Here is a 17,876-nt window from a genome sequence, read left to right as displayed (position 1 = left end):
AAATTCTTTGTTGGAAGTCTCCTCAGTGATACTGGCACCCACAGAGTACTCTCAAAAGTCCCCTCTGTGCCATTCTCTGGACTAGTTCTAACCTCACCCTGGGTTTGGATTCCAGTCTCAAAGGAGTCTGAGTTTCAGGTGTCAAATCTACAAAAATGGCATCCTGAAGCTGGTCCAGAAGTTTATCAATAAAGAACAGTTCAAAAAGAATCTGGGACTAAACTAGAGCCTAGCACACCTACAAGCAAACACAGCCTCTCACAAAGAAACAACAGGCCCATTCTAGCCTTCCTATTTCAGATTGGCCCAAACACTACAGAACACAAGTACCCACCTGGTTCACTGAAGTAGAGTGGAGGGATTATCATTAGCTGTGTATACCTCATTTAAGAGTATCAGACTTGAAGACAGAGGTACTGAGTTCTAATCCCAGTTCTGCCACTTAAAAGCTGTATTACTCTGAGCAACTTTCTTGAGTCTGTTTTCTCATTTATAATATAGAAATGCCAAAATTTTAAATAAACTTACTATACACAGCTCCTGTGAGGATCTGAGGAGTTTTTATAATTCTATAGTTCTATAATTCTATAGTTCTTTAAATTTTAAAGAACATTACAAATGTAAAGTGTGATTATTTTTCTCCTGCAAACTGATTAGGGAGCTATTCAAAAATGGCTACTTCTGCCTTCTTTAGTCTGTTTCTCACAAAACATTGTGTGAGGTCTTTATAAGTGTCTCTTCTTTGGCTGAATAGTATTCAAATTCACAGAGTAGCTTTAAAAGATGAGTGACAGCTAGGATTTCTTTCAAATCACACAGTGATATACTATTTGAACAAAAAAGTTAAAATATTTTTAGTGTCACTTTCTATCTGTATCCAAAACTTTTAAAATCACTTGTTTTACAAAAGAAAACTGTACTTTGATGCACAGGGTTAGTTTTGCTGTGACTGTTTTCTTGACATTTGCTCAAAGAATGCATTATAGCTAAAAGGATTAAAATGGATAAGGGTGGTTAAAAAGACATTGGGGAAAATAAATAATTTAGATCAAGTTCCAATACGAAAAAGATATGATTCTACAGCACTGCTTTGTTAGAAACTACAGACAAATAGCAAACAGAGAAGTTCTTGCAAAAAAGTACCAATGAATTAGAAAGAATGGTTAAATTACAACTCATCCACATATGGATTATTCTTTAGCCACTGAAAAACAGCCCATAATTTCTGACTAAAAGGTTATCTAGATAAGCAAGTTGTACAAAAATGCAACTCCACTTACACATTTAAATTTTTATATACATATGTATGCACAGAAAAAGGTCTAAAAAGGTACATGCCAGACTGTTGAAAGTGGTTATATCTATGATATATGTATTATTGAATTTATATTAATGAGCATGCATTTCACTGGTGTTAATAAAATAAATAAAAAGCCTAAAACTTTAAAAGTAAAAATATGAATAAGGAAGTTAAGCATTAACCAGAAATAGACTATGAAATTTTTAAAAAGCAGAAACAATGAATGGAAGAGCTATTATTCTTTTTAGTGTATTAAGCTACCCAATAAATGGCAAATAATCAGTCAACAAGTATACACTGAAGAACTACTAGGCAAAAGACAGCTACTAGATGTTGTAGCAACAACAAAAATGATAAAATCACTACTGTCACAGTGACCTATAATCTAGGGGTTAAGCCAAGTCTACATGAACATACACAAAAAGATACCTGAGAACATTGAGGCAGAATATGAAAATAGCCAAAAGAGTGATTTTTATACAACAAATACCTTGGAAATTCAGGCTCAATAAACACTTCATGAATGAATAAATGAGATCGTGAAGAATTCATAGAGAAGGAGGACAAACTTGAGCAGGGTTCTGAAAGACAGGAAGAATTTAGAAGTGGGTAAAAAGTGGGCAGACAGATGATGGAGTGCGAAATCCGGAGGGTTAGAAATTAAGAGAATAGCAGAATGAGTAGGAGCTCTGTGACAGGAAGCTACACCATCTGCTTGTGAATAAACTCAGGTTCCTGTGGGGAAGAGGAGAGAAGAAGCTGGCCAAGGAAGGTGGGCTGACTCTAGAGGGCCTTGGAAAACTGGAGGAGAATGAGGAGGATTTAAGTTAGACAACGGATAACCTTGAAGGTTTCTAGCTAGGCAGTGACAGGAGAACGTGAAGCTTCAGAAAGATTAATGAGGCAGGAGGATGAAGAGAGGCTGGAGAAAGGGAACCCAGTTTCCTTAGACAAAGATGACAGAATAGATGGGAGACGAAGACTGCCCAAACCAGATGGAAACAGACATGAGGTAAACAATCATAATTTTCATTTAGCCCCATTCTCAAACTTTCAAATCAGACTCAAGTTAATATAAACCCCAGAGGAAAGGCCTCTGAAGCTGTCTTGGTAGAAGAATGAGGAATATTGTGCTGTTATGCTATAATGGGGGTGGTGAAAATCACCTACTTCATAGTGAGACTGTCCTGGATCCAGCCACAGCTCTGCCACTTACCAGCACAGTTACTTACTTTGTGTAGAATATATAACCTCTTTGCTCCATAGTTTCTTCATTGTAAATGGCTATAAAAGTGATCTCTACTTGAGTTTAACAAACTCTCAGTTCAAAGAGAAAGATAAGGAAGAGAGGTATGAAGGAAGGGTTTTCTTGAAACTTCACCCTTATCAGTTCCCTTTACCCTTCACAAGGTTTCTCTGGCCTCAGAACTTGAAAGAAGAAAAATGCAGAGTATGGTTCTAGTATATAAATAAAAACAAAGTAATTCTAAAATTGCCCAATAATTTAATGGTAACTTTCCAACAACTTTTTCAAATATTCTTATTTTTCTGCTTTTTTTCCTGCCATTTCCCTTACATCAATGACACTGTTGATCCATTTCTAGTATTCTTTTCAATTCATCTGCTTCCAAAATAGTTCTATCCCACTGGATAGAACTAATAAGTTCTATTCCATTGGATCAGATGCTGTCCTATTCCTTCAAATGTCATAAAGTGTGACAATCATCTCTTTCAATTGTTCATGTGTCTCCCTGTGATTATTCTTTTGCTGTTTTCCCTAACAACTATTTTGTGTCCTAACCCACTAGACCTTTGAGGGAGGGTCTATAGCACACATTTTTTTTTTACTGCTCCACGATACTTAGTATAGGGCTTTTGAGTGCCTGATACATGAATAGATGAATAAATGAAATAGTGAATGAACCAAAGACTGGATCCCTCTTATCTAAGCACAGTGAAGAGAGAACAGGACTGGGTTCTAATCCTGGTTGTACTAACTACTGATCTTATGACCTTAAGCAAGTCACATGTCTCTTCTGAGTCCCTATTTCTTCATATACACACACATACACACGTGCATGCTCACACGTTTGTCAACAGATTGATTTAAGAATTAAATGAGATACCACATGTAAAACACAGTAAGAACTCAACAAACAGTAGCTGTTATTAGCATTATTATTATTTACCCTTAAGGCCAGGTCAAGCTCCCTCCTCCTAGGCACCAGTCCTGACTACTCCAGCTCTCACTTAATCTCCTTCTCTGAACTTCTATAGCCCTTACAGCTTGTTCTACATCCTTTAACCTTTGAATATATCCTATCTTGTTCCCATTGCTATTATTTCCTACATGCCTTGTATGTCTGAGATCTTTGACTCACAGAATCTCAGAATTAGATGCTACAAACAGATAATGTGGTCCATTTTCTTCATTTTATGGATAAAGAGGGCTTCAGGAGGTTAACAACTTGCACAATGACACATTTAGTTAGTAGAAAAACAAGTTCATTAACAGAGGCTCCGCTTAAGCCTTCAGGTTTAATGGGTGATGTCATTCATTGAGTCCCTGCTCCCCAACTCTTTACCTAGGTGGCCTTGGGCAAGTTATTTAACCACTCTGTGCCTCAGTTTCCCCATTTGTCAAATGGGAAAATACTACTTTCCTTATAGGGTTGATAAAAGAATTAAATGTTAATCTATGTAAATTCCTTAAAATAGTACTTGACACATAAGAAGCACCCAACAATGTTAGGTAATATTATTATATTATTACTATTATTAAGCTGCAGGGGGAACATCCATTCTTCCATAGTATTTCAAAGATAATGACCCAAATCTGAGCAATTTAACTTTTGCATTCTCATCTTCCATCTCTCAAGGTGTTTCTGCCTTTCCAAAGCAAGTAAAAAATAAGGTCCTGGTTTAATCCCCAACTCCCTCAATACAAACATACGATACAGATATGTACCCCATCTTTTCTAAATATGCAGCTTATATTTTTCACTCTTCATTCTTCACCACACAAAAAGCAAAACACATGCATTAAGGTTTGTAAATAACATAAATTTTTGTTTGACTTAATGTGTCTGTTCCATGCAATGTGATGATGGTTATCTATATGGATTTTTATGTGTATGTCAATCCCAGTGTGTTTTGATTGTAAATTCCTAGAGACAAAAACGATGTCTGCTTAAGTCAATCAAACATAAATTCTGGGGCACTTGGACTAAATTAGATCAAGTATTCAGAGCAGAATTTCAGAAAAATTTAGAGAATGAGAGAGGATTAATGAGGATTGGCTCAGCAGAAGGCTTAATGAAACAGGGGACTTGGGCAGAGCTCTGAAGAACAAGTAAAAATTTTAATTCAAGACAGAAAATGAGTGTTCGAGGTAGAGGGTATACTATGAGCGAAGTGGAAAGGCTTAGCAAAGATTATTCTGACTAAAGTAGAGTGATGATACTCAAGAACATTGAGAAATTCTATTGAATATGTAAGACCAGAGCACTTTGAGAGTACAGTTCATGTTCTATTCCTCTTGGGCAGCCCCAGTATCTTGACTAACCTTGGCATTTGGTTTATAATTTAAAAAACATGTATTGAATTAAGCAAAATTACACTGCTTTTCACTGTACTTAAGTGAAGAAAACTGATCATGAAACCAAAAGACAAAGGAGTTCAACAAGGTATCTATACATCCTATAGAACTAGCCTCTAGTCTACAAATTGTATTTACTTTGCCTACATCACCACCATGGACAAGTGTAAAAAATAAAACACACCAAATTCTTTCATGCTCATATATTCATATGCTCTGTCTCTCTCTGTCTCTGTCTCTGTCTCTCTCCTTCTGTCTCTCACACACACACAAACACACACACACACACACACACACACACACACAGTTCAGAGTTCCAATCCATTGCCTCATAGATCTAGACAGCTGAAAACTTGAATAAGGTACTAAGAAGCACAGAAGTTAAGAGTCTTAACATTTAATCCATTTTGATGAAGGATTCTCAGAAGAGGCTCCTGACTCTACGAGCCCAGACCATGTGACTGGCAGGCTAAACAGGCCCAGGGAATTTTGAAAGAAACTTCTTTGCTTCCATGATGTACCCATCCCACCAGGAGGCCTTGGGAGGACAGGAGAGAGAATATAAATAAATATGGCAAGAGAAACAGTGATATTTGGTATTGGCAACAGCAGCACAATTTGTGTTGTATAGGAACACATAACTCTTTGTGGATTACCTTTAGCCCCAATGATCAGGTGATAAATTATACAAATGTGGTTGTGATTGAAAGACCTATTTACTAGACTTTTTGATTCACTGAAATTAATTAAGCCACCTCTACAAGCAGTAGACCAGAGTTTCCAGATCTCCTCTCTACCACTTCCAGCACTATATAGATCCACAATGACTAAACTGTGACTAAATGGCATGATAACTATATCTTTAGATACCACATTCAAATTCACAGGGGTACAGTGAGCTGCAACTAGCACTCAGGACCTGGTACCAAATTTCAAACATTATAGAAAATGCACCCACTTTGTTTCCAAAAGGCAGAATAAAACATATATAAAACTTCAGGTGATTTCTGACACCCTTTAATACAATATTAAATTGTGTCAAATCCTTCTAAAGTTGCTGGTAGACAAATCATGAAAAGCCAAATAGTGGCGTTGGAATGGAGGCTTTTCTTGGCCTAAAAATCTCTAGAAACTGCTTTTCACTGATGCTGCTGAAGTGATAAGAGGTCAGGAGTATGTAATTTGACAACCATAGCTGGGCCTCATTCATCCTCCCAGCCTCAGCATCAAACGGGCCTGGAGCTAGCTGCCTGCTCAATGAGTAAATTCATGAGTGAATAAATATTACAAAGTAGTAGCCTGTTTTTACTCTGTGAAAGAAGGAAGGGTAACAAAAATTATCAAGCAAATTCTAAAACCTTTATTTTATATACCCTATAAGAACCGAATTAATTTAGTTTTAAATTATCTGTCCTTCAAACATGCTTCATAACTCAAACTTCATCAAGTTCAGTTATAACACACTTTAGCTAGAGTATATGAATGTGTGCAATGATTTGGAAAAGAAGAATGGGAGAGGGCAAAGTCATTATCCATGTTGAAAACATGTCCTTCCCCTCTCCAATGGAGTAAAAGAACTTATAATAGCCTCTATTTTCCTATAGGGCCAATTCCATTTTACTATGCTTAAAATTCAACATTCTCATCATCTGATCTGGATTTACCCAACCAACCTTTACTCTCACACATGTACTTTCTTCTTTTTTAATTACATATTTTGGAGCTAACAAAAATACATTAGCACTTCTTAAAATTCAAATTAGACATAATTCTAGAAATATGAGCTTTTCTTAGAATAATTTCTAACATGTGCTTTTCATAATTTTTAAATTATAAACATTACTGAAAAAAATATGCAAATAGGCTTCTATAAAAAAGAATCTGTTATGCTTCTAGCAACATGAACTAATATAATTTCTAACATGTACCTTCTATTAGGCAGGTGGTCTCCTTATTACCCAAACACATATTTAGGCTTTGCCTCATGCTCTTTCCCTTGAATGAAATGTCCTCTCTCATCTCTACTTCTCCAAAGTCTAGGCATCTTCCACAAGGCCCAACCTAACTCCCACCTAAGTCTGGCCAGTATTCATCTCTACTTTTCCTGTCATATCCTGGCAAACTATTTTGTTCCACTTAGCACTTGTCGAACAAGTGCTGTATTGTCTTTGTGTTACTCTTCAGTTTTATCATTATAAATGTTATCTCACTAACAAGCTATTAGATCATTGACAGCAGAGACAGTGTCTTTTGAAGGGGAAAGGTCAAGTATTTTGTAGAGTATCCTTCAATTTGACTAGTGTTTTCTCATATTTACAGAGTTATGGATTTGGGGAAAGAATATCACAAAGGTGAAGTGCCCTTCTCATCACATGATATCAGGGAATACATGATATCAACATGACCTATCTGCTGATGTTAACCTTGATCACTTTGTTGAAATGATATCTGACAGCTTCTCCACTGTAAAGTTACTGTTTTCTGCTTTATAGACTCTCTTCTTTAGAAACAAGTTGTTAAATCCAGCCCACACTCAAGGGGAAAACAGAAGTTCCACATCCTAAAAGTATCAAAGTATTGGTGGTCCTATGCTAAAACCACCACAATAATTAATTAATTAATTAACATTATGAGAGAGATGCTTTGAGGCTATGCAAATATCGTGCTTTGTCTTAAACCTCGCCTACTTATTTTAACACTGATTAGTGGATCTTGCCTACAGCAATGATTACTGTTGTGCTCTAATGCTGATATAGGGCTGTATCTTTTATTTATTTGATAATCTGCATTTTGTCCAGCATGAAACTAAACACAGAGCAGGTAATCAATAAACACTTGTTAAATGTAATTGGATTTCAAGAAACATTTATGTAAAATAAAGTGAGATAATGAAAGGTGGATAAGTTCAAGGCAAATATGTATTTTGGCAGTTGTGCTGTTCTTATGTCATATCTCTTGATTGATGGAATGGGAATAGAAAGATAAAGAATTAACTACCTCACCTCTACTAAAACTAGGAGAACTTCCTGGAGAAAGGAAAACAATAATAATAGTCATATAGTGCCTTAAAGTTTACAAAGTGTACTCCACATTCATTATTTAGGATTTCAGAAGCTCTCAGAAGAGAAAATTTTCAGGAGACGAAGATTGAAAAAACATTTAAATTTGTGAAAAGGCACTATTAATTTGGGAATTGTAAAATTAGGTGTAGAAACTACATAAGGCTAACCAAGAAAAGCAAAAGTAAAGGCAAAGAAGAAACAGATACAATAAAAAATAGTGTGGGTCCAGTGCAAGGCTTTAAATCAGGTGGTAAAGTTGATTTAATGCACAGTATAAAACCAAGACACTTAGACTACCAAAGATAAAGAGTACATAGTTAAAATAATGAAGTATGTCATTAAAATAAATATTAAGAATGGACTTCGTGTGAAAATGCATTGAAGGTGAAAAATGAATGGAATCTTTATGTATGTGTTTACTCATTTCTTCATCGGTAACCTCCATTTTTCCAGTGCCTTTAACAGGCTCTTAACCTAGTATGCAGCCAAAAATATTTGCAGAAGTTCTACTATGTGTCATACATAATGCTAGACATTTTAGGATATACAACAATTAGATATGGTCCCTTCCTATAAAGAATTTGCATTCTAATTGAAAAGGTAAAACAAAAATACATATATATATGTTTAACTTTTCATATATATATATGTGTGTATACACACACACACACACATATATATATATATATGAAAAGTTAAAAAGCAAAACAAGGCAGAAGGGGCCAAAAGAACAACATAATGAGAAAGAACTGCAATAGTCCAGAGAAAAAAGAGATAACTATGAAATGACCTGTTCAGGAAGGGCTTGTGAAAATAAGGGGCATTTGCAATGGGTCTTCAAGAATTGGGTGGAGTGGGTGGTGAGATTTTAACAGAGCCAAGAAAAAGGCATTTAAAGCACAGATAGAATGGCTGAACAAAGGGGGTTGAGATAAAGGTGTTTTAAGGAAACAGTGAAAATAAAGCTGAGCTGTAATAAAAGTTTTATGAAAACATAGGGTACAAAAGGTAAGCTGAGATTTAAAAAGGCTTTGAATGCCAAGTTGAGGAGTTTGAACATTTTCTGTAAGCAATCCAAAAATAATCAAAGTTTTCCAGCAAAAAAGTGACATGATGAATATGATATTTTAGAAATATTAAGCTGGCTTTTGATGTGCATAATAAATGGTGTATATCTTGATTAAAGATATGGTTATGGCAGTAAAGAGACAGGCATACAAATAAATCACACTGAATATACAACAAAGAGACAGACTGCAGCAAAATAAACTTAAGAACAAAAGATTAACCCAAGATTTCTTTGTTAGGAGCAAGAAAAGCATAACATCACATAGATAGGCAAAGGGTAAGACTCCAAAATATGAAGAACAATCCTATTTTTTATTTCCTCCATCATCATCATGTTTATATGAAGTTCAAGTTGCCTACGCTAAGAGTGGAATAAGTAACTGTATTAAAGGACTAACTAGAGAAGTTCCCAAAGTTTATGTAAACAGTGACTTTAGAAAGAGAAAATGCAGCTGCATTAATATGCTTTAAAAGTTTTTGGAAAATATAAGCCACATGACTTGTTAACTGCCCTATTAATTCAGGGGAAAACAACAACAAAAAATCACATCGAGGTAGCAATATGAATGAATTAACTAGAAAAGTGTATGTTACCCAAGCTGGAACTATCAGTTCATTTTAATGTTCGTATATAACAAAACTAAAGATTAGTCTCTTCTTTCATTACCACACAAAAAAAATAGCCACCCTATGTTCTCCACCTCCATTCCTTAAAGACAATTCTCCCTAAAAATTCTCCCTACATTCTCTTAATCCTCTCAAACAATTCCCTAATTCTATCTCCTTTCTTCTGCATAAACTTTGGTCTACCGCATCTTATTCACTCCTTAAACCCACTTTAAAATACAAAACATATATGTTATAAATTTCCTGAAGCTGCCTTTAATAAAAGTAGGAATACTTAGCCTTCATAGTGCTTTGCGGTTGACAAAATATCTTATACAGATACCTCTCAGAACCCTCACAGAAGCAATGCAGAGCAGGTATTATCACATCCATATATTACAGAGAAGCAGCAAGCCCAGGGCCACATATTCGTAAGTGATAGAGCCAGGCCTGAAATACAGGCTTTCTGAGTCCAAATTCCATATTCTATTCCCTATGTCACTCAATTTCATAATGTGCCAGTAGCTGTATCTAATTATTCAAAATGTATGTTATTATTCTATATTATGTTTAAGACAATACATCCCTTTTTTAAAAAAATAAGGTACTTATGCCAAAATGCCTATTACAGGGCCGTTTACTGAGAAGACCTAATTATTTTGAGAGGCTCATTATAATGACAGTTATCACTGGATTAAAAGTGACAACTGAAGTATAACATTTGCAAAATTGCTGAGACTATACCAAAACCATTTTTGCCTTTAATTCTGCAATGCAACATGCAACAACAAAGACAATATGGGTGATTTAAGGATATGTGAGCATCAAAGGGCAGAAACAGGGCATTCCTACTCTCTTTAACTGTGCTAAGGCCTCAAATACTGATATAGTTCAGAGCATCTTATTACCAAGGAGACATAAATCAAAAGGAGTTCAGCTAGGAGCAATAAAACAGATTAGTGTTGGGAAGGACTGACTTTAAAGAAAGTTTTAAAAGAATTAAATCCAGGTAGTCTAGATAAAAAACAGCTATGAGGAAAACTTTTTTTGAAGCTGACACAACAAAGAAATTATTTTGAAGGTAAATGTCTAAAAAAATGCAAAGAGGAGTAATCAAATATTTAGAGAATATAAAGGGAAAATTCAGGAAAAATTTACCAGTGAAAACCTATGGGACAAAAAAACTCTCCCACAGGAGTGGTGAAAACTACACTCCTAGAGATATTTAATACTATGTTGGACAAAACGAGAAAAGGATTCCATATGGAATGATCCTGTACTGAGCCCTGAAGTGGTGGAAGGATTGAAGATGACCTCTTAGATCTTTTCCGTTTCTGGTTTTTTCCTAATTCTATGAAGTTTTATGGGGCACGGCCTTCTGCCAATATCCTTTCTCACCATGATGCCCACTTTCTCCTTGTACAAAGGGAAACAAATTGTATCCTTCATTTTAAGCATATCTCCCACTCTCAATGAATAGGTAATATAATCCGAGGTACAAGTTTGGGAGAAAAAGGCTAATTCCTAAACTTATAATAGTCCTTTTTTTTCCCACAGTGGTTCCTGGGGCTCTTACAAGTTTTTTCACAAACTAAAGAGGAAGTAGCTCAAATGGACTCAAAGAAGAGCTGTTTCATCAGGAAAACCATTAATATTCTCCCTTCTTGTATCCGAACACAGAGCTGACAGTGACCCTGGGAGCTATAAAGCCCCAGGTCAAATTACCATCAGAGCTGCTGTTCAGGATTATCTTTTACCTTTCAGCATTTTATGATGAGTGACAGCAAAATCTACTGGCAATCCACATTTTTATAGCAATGATATTTACCTTTGAAAAGATGTAGCCTTAAACACCTACACACTTTGCCAATGCTGTAAAAGAGTACGTCTAATTCAGGATTCAAACTCAAGAAGCCTCAGTCTTGCCCTCTTTCTCCAGTCTGGCACTTTAAAAAAAAGGTTTCTCAGCCAACCTTGAAATAGATCCAAACTCTCCAGAATTCCCATTCAGTGAAAGCCCCAGAAAATACAAGGGCTTTTCCTCATTTTGCTGATTTATAAGGACAAGATGTAACAAAATCCAGGGAGCTCTGAGAACATGTCCCTGAGCCCTTTAAAAATAAAACTGTAGCTCATGTATGAGAAGGGACAACAGGGCAGAGATAGCTCTCCAGGAATGGACGCTAATGCCTCTTCTACCCAATCTAAACAACCTCAGTGGGTGAAGACCCATCAATTGCCACCTTGCCCATTTGAAAGAAACTCTGTTCCTCTACCCACACAGCAAGTTCATAGTTATTAACACCAAACCCTCTAAACAATTTTCTTAAATACCATTTTCATTTTTCCCTAGTAAAAATGAGACTGTTCAAAGACTGTAAAAAGATTGGCCTCTCACACTGGAATAGGATCTGGCATTTTCAAAAGCCCTTCCAACACTTAACTCATCTGATCCTGGCAGGAAAGGCTGGCATTTATAATCCCATTTTGAAACTGAGAAAAAAAAAGTGCAACTCTGAGACTGCAACTCTGAGATTAGGCAGTCTAAAGAAGAACCCACTGTGAAAAGTTTCAAACCTTCCCAACAATGGACCAATCTAAAAAGGATTATTCCAGAAAACTTTAGAGTGGGATTCAAAAGAGGCTGAAGCCCTCCGTAGCCTCATCTCAGCAAAGCAAAGAATAAGAAAAACAAAAAGGCACTTCCTTTAATTTTAGAAAGGAAACGTGACCCTGCCCCTTTATGAACCTGACTGGATTTTCTCAAGAAACCCACTGCACCTTCTCCCTACAGGACTAGCCAGTCATAAGTTTTGGCTACTAGTTCTCGGCCTCTGAGACTCAGCCACCGAAGAAAGGCCAGCAGCCTGGACAAGGACAACCTGATGAGCCACCTTTGTGTAATCACGTCAGGAATCCCACACTCCAGTTTCCCCTCGCCTACAGCTACCAGTTTTTCAGGTGAGCTTCAACCTGGCCCTCCTCCAAATCTGCACCCCACACGCACACATACCGATTGCTGGCTCCCACTCCCCAAACTTCCCCCACCCAACAAGAGTGGGGAGCAAGTTTCTCACCATCCTCATAGTTTTTGAGATAGTAATCCGGGCCGGGGCCCCCACGGCTTTTTGCCGGGTTCCTCAGATTCTGGAACTGCAGGAAGTCGGTCCTTTTGCCCCCGAAGCGCAGAAAGGCAGGTGAAAGTCCCCGGGCCAGGGTCACCAGACGCTTGGAGCTGCAGGGATAGAGAAGGAGAAAGGAAAGGATCCGGGGGACAAGCGAGAGGATGCGGGGCACCAGCAAGGCCCTCTTCCCACTCTCTGTGGAGTTATGCCTGGCGCCCCAGTCCGCCCATTCTTGGGCCATGGGGCTCCGGGAGCTATGCCTCCCGCGCCCAAATGGTCGTGGCCCCCTCCCTCAGGCACCCCGACGATGCTCACCAAAAGTAGTATTTACAAAGAGTTAGAGATTGTGTTTGTTAATAGTGTGTGCATAAGGTGGGGGGTGCCCTTCTGCTGAGAACACGGGACTAAGGCGCAGTTGCGGGGCTTCTGCCCCTGCCTGGAAAGCTCTCCCGGAGGAGACGCGCAGCGCACGGACCCCGGGCTCCGACTTTTGCCAAACTTCTGGGCTGAAAGACGGGATCTGCCTCCTCTGCCCCAGGGGCATCGCAACCTCCATGGAGAAGGTGAAACCCGCCTTCTTTCTCTCGGATCATGCACCTGAGATCAAGTTAATTTTTTTTAATGCCAAAGCTGATTTTCCTTTTCCACTACCTTATAACAACTGTATGCATCTCCCAAATCCCTGAGCAAGAGAAATTCCCGGGGTAAATTCTTGCCTTTCTGAGAACACTCCCCAGCCCCGCCTCGCACAGTAAAAGCAATGCCTCTTTGGCCCCTGAAATAATTCAGCCCGATCTCAGGAAAGGTAACGTTCTCCTCTCCACCCCCCGGGTTGGGCTCTATCATTTTTCCTTCCCACTTGGGGCCATTTGGAAGCTCTGAGGAAAATGAAGTTTGCCGAAATGTGGAACCTGCGCGTAGTAGGAGACTCGAGGGGCATCAGAATACTATTTACACCTATTTAGGTTCAGGATTTCCATAAATAGGTTTTTCAAAAGCCAAACGCTGCTAATTCGGGAAGGGGTAGAGAAGGAGCAAACAGATGCTCTTAATGCTAAGGGCATCAGCTGTTAAGTTCGGGGTCTCTACGTTATTTTTAACGCTTTGCTGCTTCAGGTTCTGAATATCCAATCCAAATGGTACTAAAGAGTATCTTAAAGGCGGTGGATAAGAGAAAACAGAGAAAAAAACAGACTCCAGTTTTACAGTTTCTAACAAAAGTCGTGGCCGCCTGGAGAAGTCCAGTAGCCGCCGGAAGGATGGCTTGACCGAGGACTCCGGCACTGCGTTACCCGGCGGGCGCAATCGGCCGTCGTGTGGGCCCACGGCGGGCGAGGAGACATCCGAGCGAGTCCGGCCCAGCAGAAACGGCGTTTCCAACAACCTTCCAGCCGGAAACCTGCACAGCCAATGCAAATACGCCCCACCAAGGCTTCTTCCCCGAAAAGCCGCCTTCCACAATCTTTTCTGCGACAAGCATTTAGCGAGAACATGAAAGTTTGTTGTTGTTTTTAAGGTCAGAAGCAAAAGAACCCCGAAGGAGTCCGCGTAGCTAGAGAAGCGCCATGCAAGTGGGGCGTGTAGTCGCCCCCCACCTCCCGGACGAGCTCACAGACGCGCGCTGCTGCACGGAAGAGCTTCCGAGGAGGAATCCGGCCGCGCAGAGCTGTTCCCGCCCTCCCAGTGGAGGCGCGGGCAGGAACCAAAACGGCCTCGGCGGCGGCCACAGCAACCACTCAGTCCTCCAGCAACGCTCGCTCCACGTGGAAGAAGCGCCCCACACAGCGCCTCCTCCTACCTGCCGCGTTCGCTGACCTGGCCGAGGCTAGGGAAACCTGGAGAGCTGAGGGGCGGGCGCACGCGAGAAGCAAACTCGAATTTCCCAGAGTGAAAGATACTCAGGAAAGGCGCGGCGGACGCGGCCTCAGAACAGAAAAGTGAGACTGAGAGCTCTCGGAGCTCTTCGAGGGAGCCCACAGCTGAGGCTCCAATTTGGAGGGAAATTTTTTTAACTCAACACTTGGATTCGACATTGTAGACTTTTTTTTTTTTTTTTACCCTGCAACTCTGTCCCTGTTGGTAAGGGATCGTGGTTGCCTTACTGCTGAACAGTAACAACTGGGGAGAAGGTGAGCCCAATTAGAGTCCAAGCCCTAGAGTAATGCAGGGTCCATGATCACAAAACTCCCGGCTTCCTAATCCACCAGTGCTGGATTCAGATCTCCGAAATATCCCCGGGGTACTTCTAGGACACTTTCCGCTCTTCTTATATACGCTATGACCGGAGCGAGGACTTTTTTTTTTTTTTTTCTTTAAAGAAAAACTAAACTATGCAGTTATCGCAGGAGATTTAAGGAGTAGGGACTGGGGGGGACCATTCGATCTATAAAAAGTATCTTAAAAAGTCCTTAAGTCTGGAAAGGACAGCGGAGGATATAAAATTAAAAATCCGAACCAACTTGCCCACCGCTCAAGCCTCTGCTTAGATTCATTTTCTGTCTGGGAGTGGGAGAGAACTGACGGAACGATCTTTCCGTGGAAAATTCCACTTTCGTGCGATCCCCGCTTAAACACTCACAGACACACGCAGACAGGCAGACACACACACACACACACACACACACACACACACACACACACACACACACACACACACACACACACACACACACACATCCCTCTCGGGTCTTTGTTGTTCAAGACCTTTTTCTTCACTTTTGTAACTGCCCTGAACCTCTTCTTTCTTTTCGGAAGTAGACGGGGAGGCTAATTGTGGATATATGTAAGCACAACATTTTTTCAGTCATAACTGGTAAGTTTCTGAAATGCCTTCTGCATTGCAAACATGTGCATCTTAATAGAAAACACTGCTTTTCTCAATCACCAGTTACAGCCTCAGCAAATACTCCAGGAGGAGGAAAACCTTTCTTCTCTTTGAGAGATCCGCTTGGCTTTTTTTTCTTCTTCTTCCCCCTTTGGAATGGGGGGATAGGAAGGGGTGGGGGGTGCTACTTTAAAAAAAATGATCCATGAAGCCCCTGCCTTACCTTAAGAAATCCAGCCAGCCATCATGAATGATGGACGGATCCAGCTGCAGAGAGAGGAAGTTCTCATTGACTGTCCTGACTGGGTTCTTGGTGCTCACATCAAGTAGAATCAGGGTCTTTTCCTTCAAACCTGGAGCTCTGTCTACAGGCAAGGGTCTCCTGTCTCCAGCTTGGGAGGAAAGGGAGAGATGGAGCAACAGAGCCAAGATGAGAGCCACCGGGGCTAGGCACGCGGGGGGGCGGGAGTTGCTGGAGGGCATGGCTTCAGGAAAGGCACAGAGCACCCTCATTAAATCCCTCTGATTTAAACCTCTCTTCGTACAGGGTCTCGCTGGTGACTAATTGTCCATATCTAAAGTGTGTGTCTGTCTGCCTTTTTCCCCCCTTTTTTCCCCTTCCTTTTTCCCCCCCTCTCTCTCGTTTTTTTTTTTTTTTTTCTCTTCTTCTTCAGTGTTTTGGTGCTGGTGGAGCGAACTCACGCCCCTAGCCAGCCTTCTCAGAGACTCGTGCCAAGAGTACTTCACCAGCACCGCCCCTTTAAGAGATTTCAACTGCAGACATTTTTTAACTTTTTAAAGGTAAGGTGAGGCGGGGCGGGGGAGGGGGGAGTAAGAGGAAGGGGTGGCGATGTACCCTCCTGATTTAACCCTCTAGGGTCGGGAAGCAGACGGAGGGATCGAAACTGTACAGTTTTAACATTTGGGGTACCGGGCGGGACGTCTTGTTTTTACTTCCCTCCCGGCAAGGCTCTGGGGAGAGCAGTTCTAGCTGCGACCCCGACGCGAAAGCCTCTGCGCCAGTTCTGGGCGTGCTGGAGTAGGGTCTGCACCAGTCGCGCGCCTATTTGTCCTGACAGCGTCAAGGAATGTCGTCTGCTCCAGGCCCTTCCCTTTGGGTTGAAGCAGCGAGAGCAAGGCTGGTTAAGTTGCAGAGGGGTCCTGCGGTGGCGACTGTGATTCCTGCCAAAGCACCGAGGGCAGACGGAGACTCCATGGACCCAAGTATGGACCTCTGCGACGCGCTGGGCAGCAACACAGAAGCCGCCCTCTGACCTGACAGGGCCCAGAAGGAATACACAGAATGACCAGGTCAAAGGGTTTATCCGCCCGTAGGGGAAAAGGGCCCAGGCTGCGCGTGGCTCCGTTCTGCCTGCAGCTGAGGCGAAAGTGTCTTGGGGGTTCAATACACGCTGACTTAGGCCAAGTCAAAGCAACCCTGTCTGTCCTTGGCTAGTCTGGGCGGCGCTGCGCCCATCTGAGCCACTGCTTGCCCACTGTACTCCACTGCAGCAGCAGAGCTACCCCCCCCCCCCCCCCCCCCCGCCCAGACCCTCCTCTAGGTCACCCTGGGCTTATCCCTCCCGAGGGGAACTGCGCCTTTCTGGTCCTGGAGAAGAACAGAGTGATGGGTTTTCAAACTCGGCCCGGAGCCGAAGCCAGAATCTGCCCACACGTAGCTCCTGGATGCTCGAGAAGAGCCAGGAGCTGCGCGATGCACCACCCGCCCTAACTCATGGATCCCCCACCCACAGCACCTCTCAGATCGAGCCCTGGGTCCCCAATTAAAGCGTGGGAAAGAGGCCAGGCCTGGTTTGCTGCAGTCACATCGTCGGGCTCCACTTTCAGCTTATTTCTGGAACAAAATGGGGCTTCTACTTGGCAGATAAAGAGAACTACTTTATGCAGTGTGGGTACGTAGGAGCCTCCCAGGGCCTCCTGATATCAAACAGGCAAAACTCTTAAAATGCAGAGCTAAGGTTTCCCCCAAGGGTTCATGAGCCAAGGGCAGTATCACAGCCACAGAAAAACACTGAAATGGCAACCTGCCTCTCCTTCCCTCCCCTCAGATAGGATTAAGGAATCTGAAAAGGACTGGAGTAGATGACTTTCAACTGAAGTTCCCCGAGGAGCTTCTACCAAACTAAGCAACCAGGAAATACAGAGCTTAGGTTGGGTTAGACGGGGAAGTGCCATGAAGACCTTCTAGAAGGTCTCCATAAAATGAGGCCAAAGGAGAAAGAAAACCCAAAGCATATTATTTAATGATTTTTAAAACCAAGATGTTAATATA

General features: G+C 41.0%; 1 protein-coding gene and 1 long non-coding RNA gene across 3 annotated transcripts in view; one reads left to right on the top strand and one right to left on the bottom strand.

Annotated features, from left to right (window-relative positions):
- Positions 1 to 16,139, bottom strand: part of HPSE2 (heparanase 2 (inactive)) — a 587,685-nt gene extending 571,546 nt beyond the window's left edge. For both annotated transcript variants that reach the window (XM_030865297.2, XM_030865300.2), the window contains exons 1-2: positions 15,807 to 16,139; positions 12,712 to 12,869 (exon numbers count right to left, since the gene is read on the bottom strand). In XM_030865297.2, coding sequence (XP_030721157.1) covers positions 12,712 to 12,869; positions 15,807 to 16,096 — 448 coding nt within the window. In that variant the 5' untranslated portion in view covers positions 16,097 to 16,139. The remainder of the gene's footprint in view (positions 1 to 12,711; positions 12,870 to 15,806) is intronic.
- Positions 14,117 to 17,028, top strand: LOC132593642 (uncharacterized). Its single transcript, XR_009559374.1, has 3 exons — positions 14,117 to 14,888; positions 16,258 to 16,384; positions 16,663 to 17,028. It is a non-coding gene; the product is annotated as an uncharacterized lncRNA (long non-coding RNA).
- The last annotated feature ends 848 nt before the right edge of the window (positions 17,029 to 17,876 follow it).

The sequence above is a fragment of the Globicephala melas genome, chromosome 16 (assembly GCF_963455315.2).
Source record: "Globicephala melas chromosome 16, mGloMel1.2, whole genome shotgun sequence".
Lineage (NCBI taxonomy): Eukaryota > Metazoa > Chordata > Mammalia > Artiodactyla > Delphinidae > Globicephala > Globicephala melas.
This window is presented reverse-complemented; position numbering and strand designations above follow the sequence as displayed.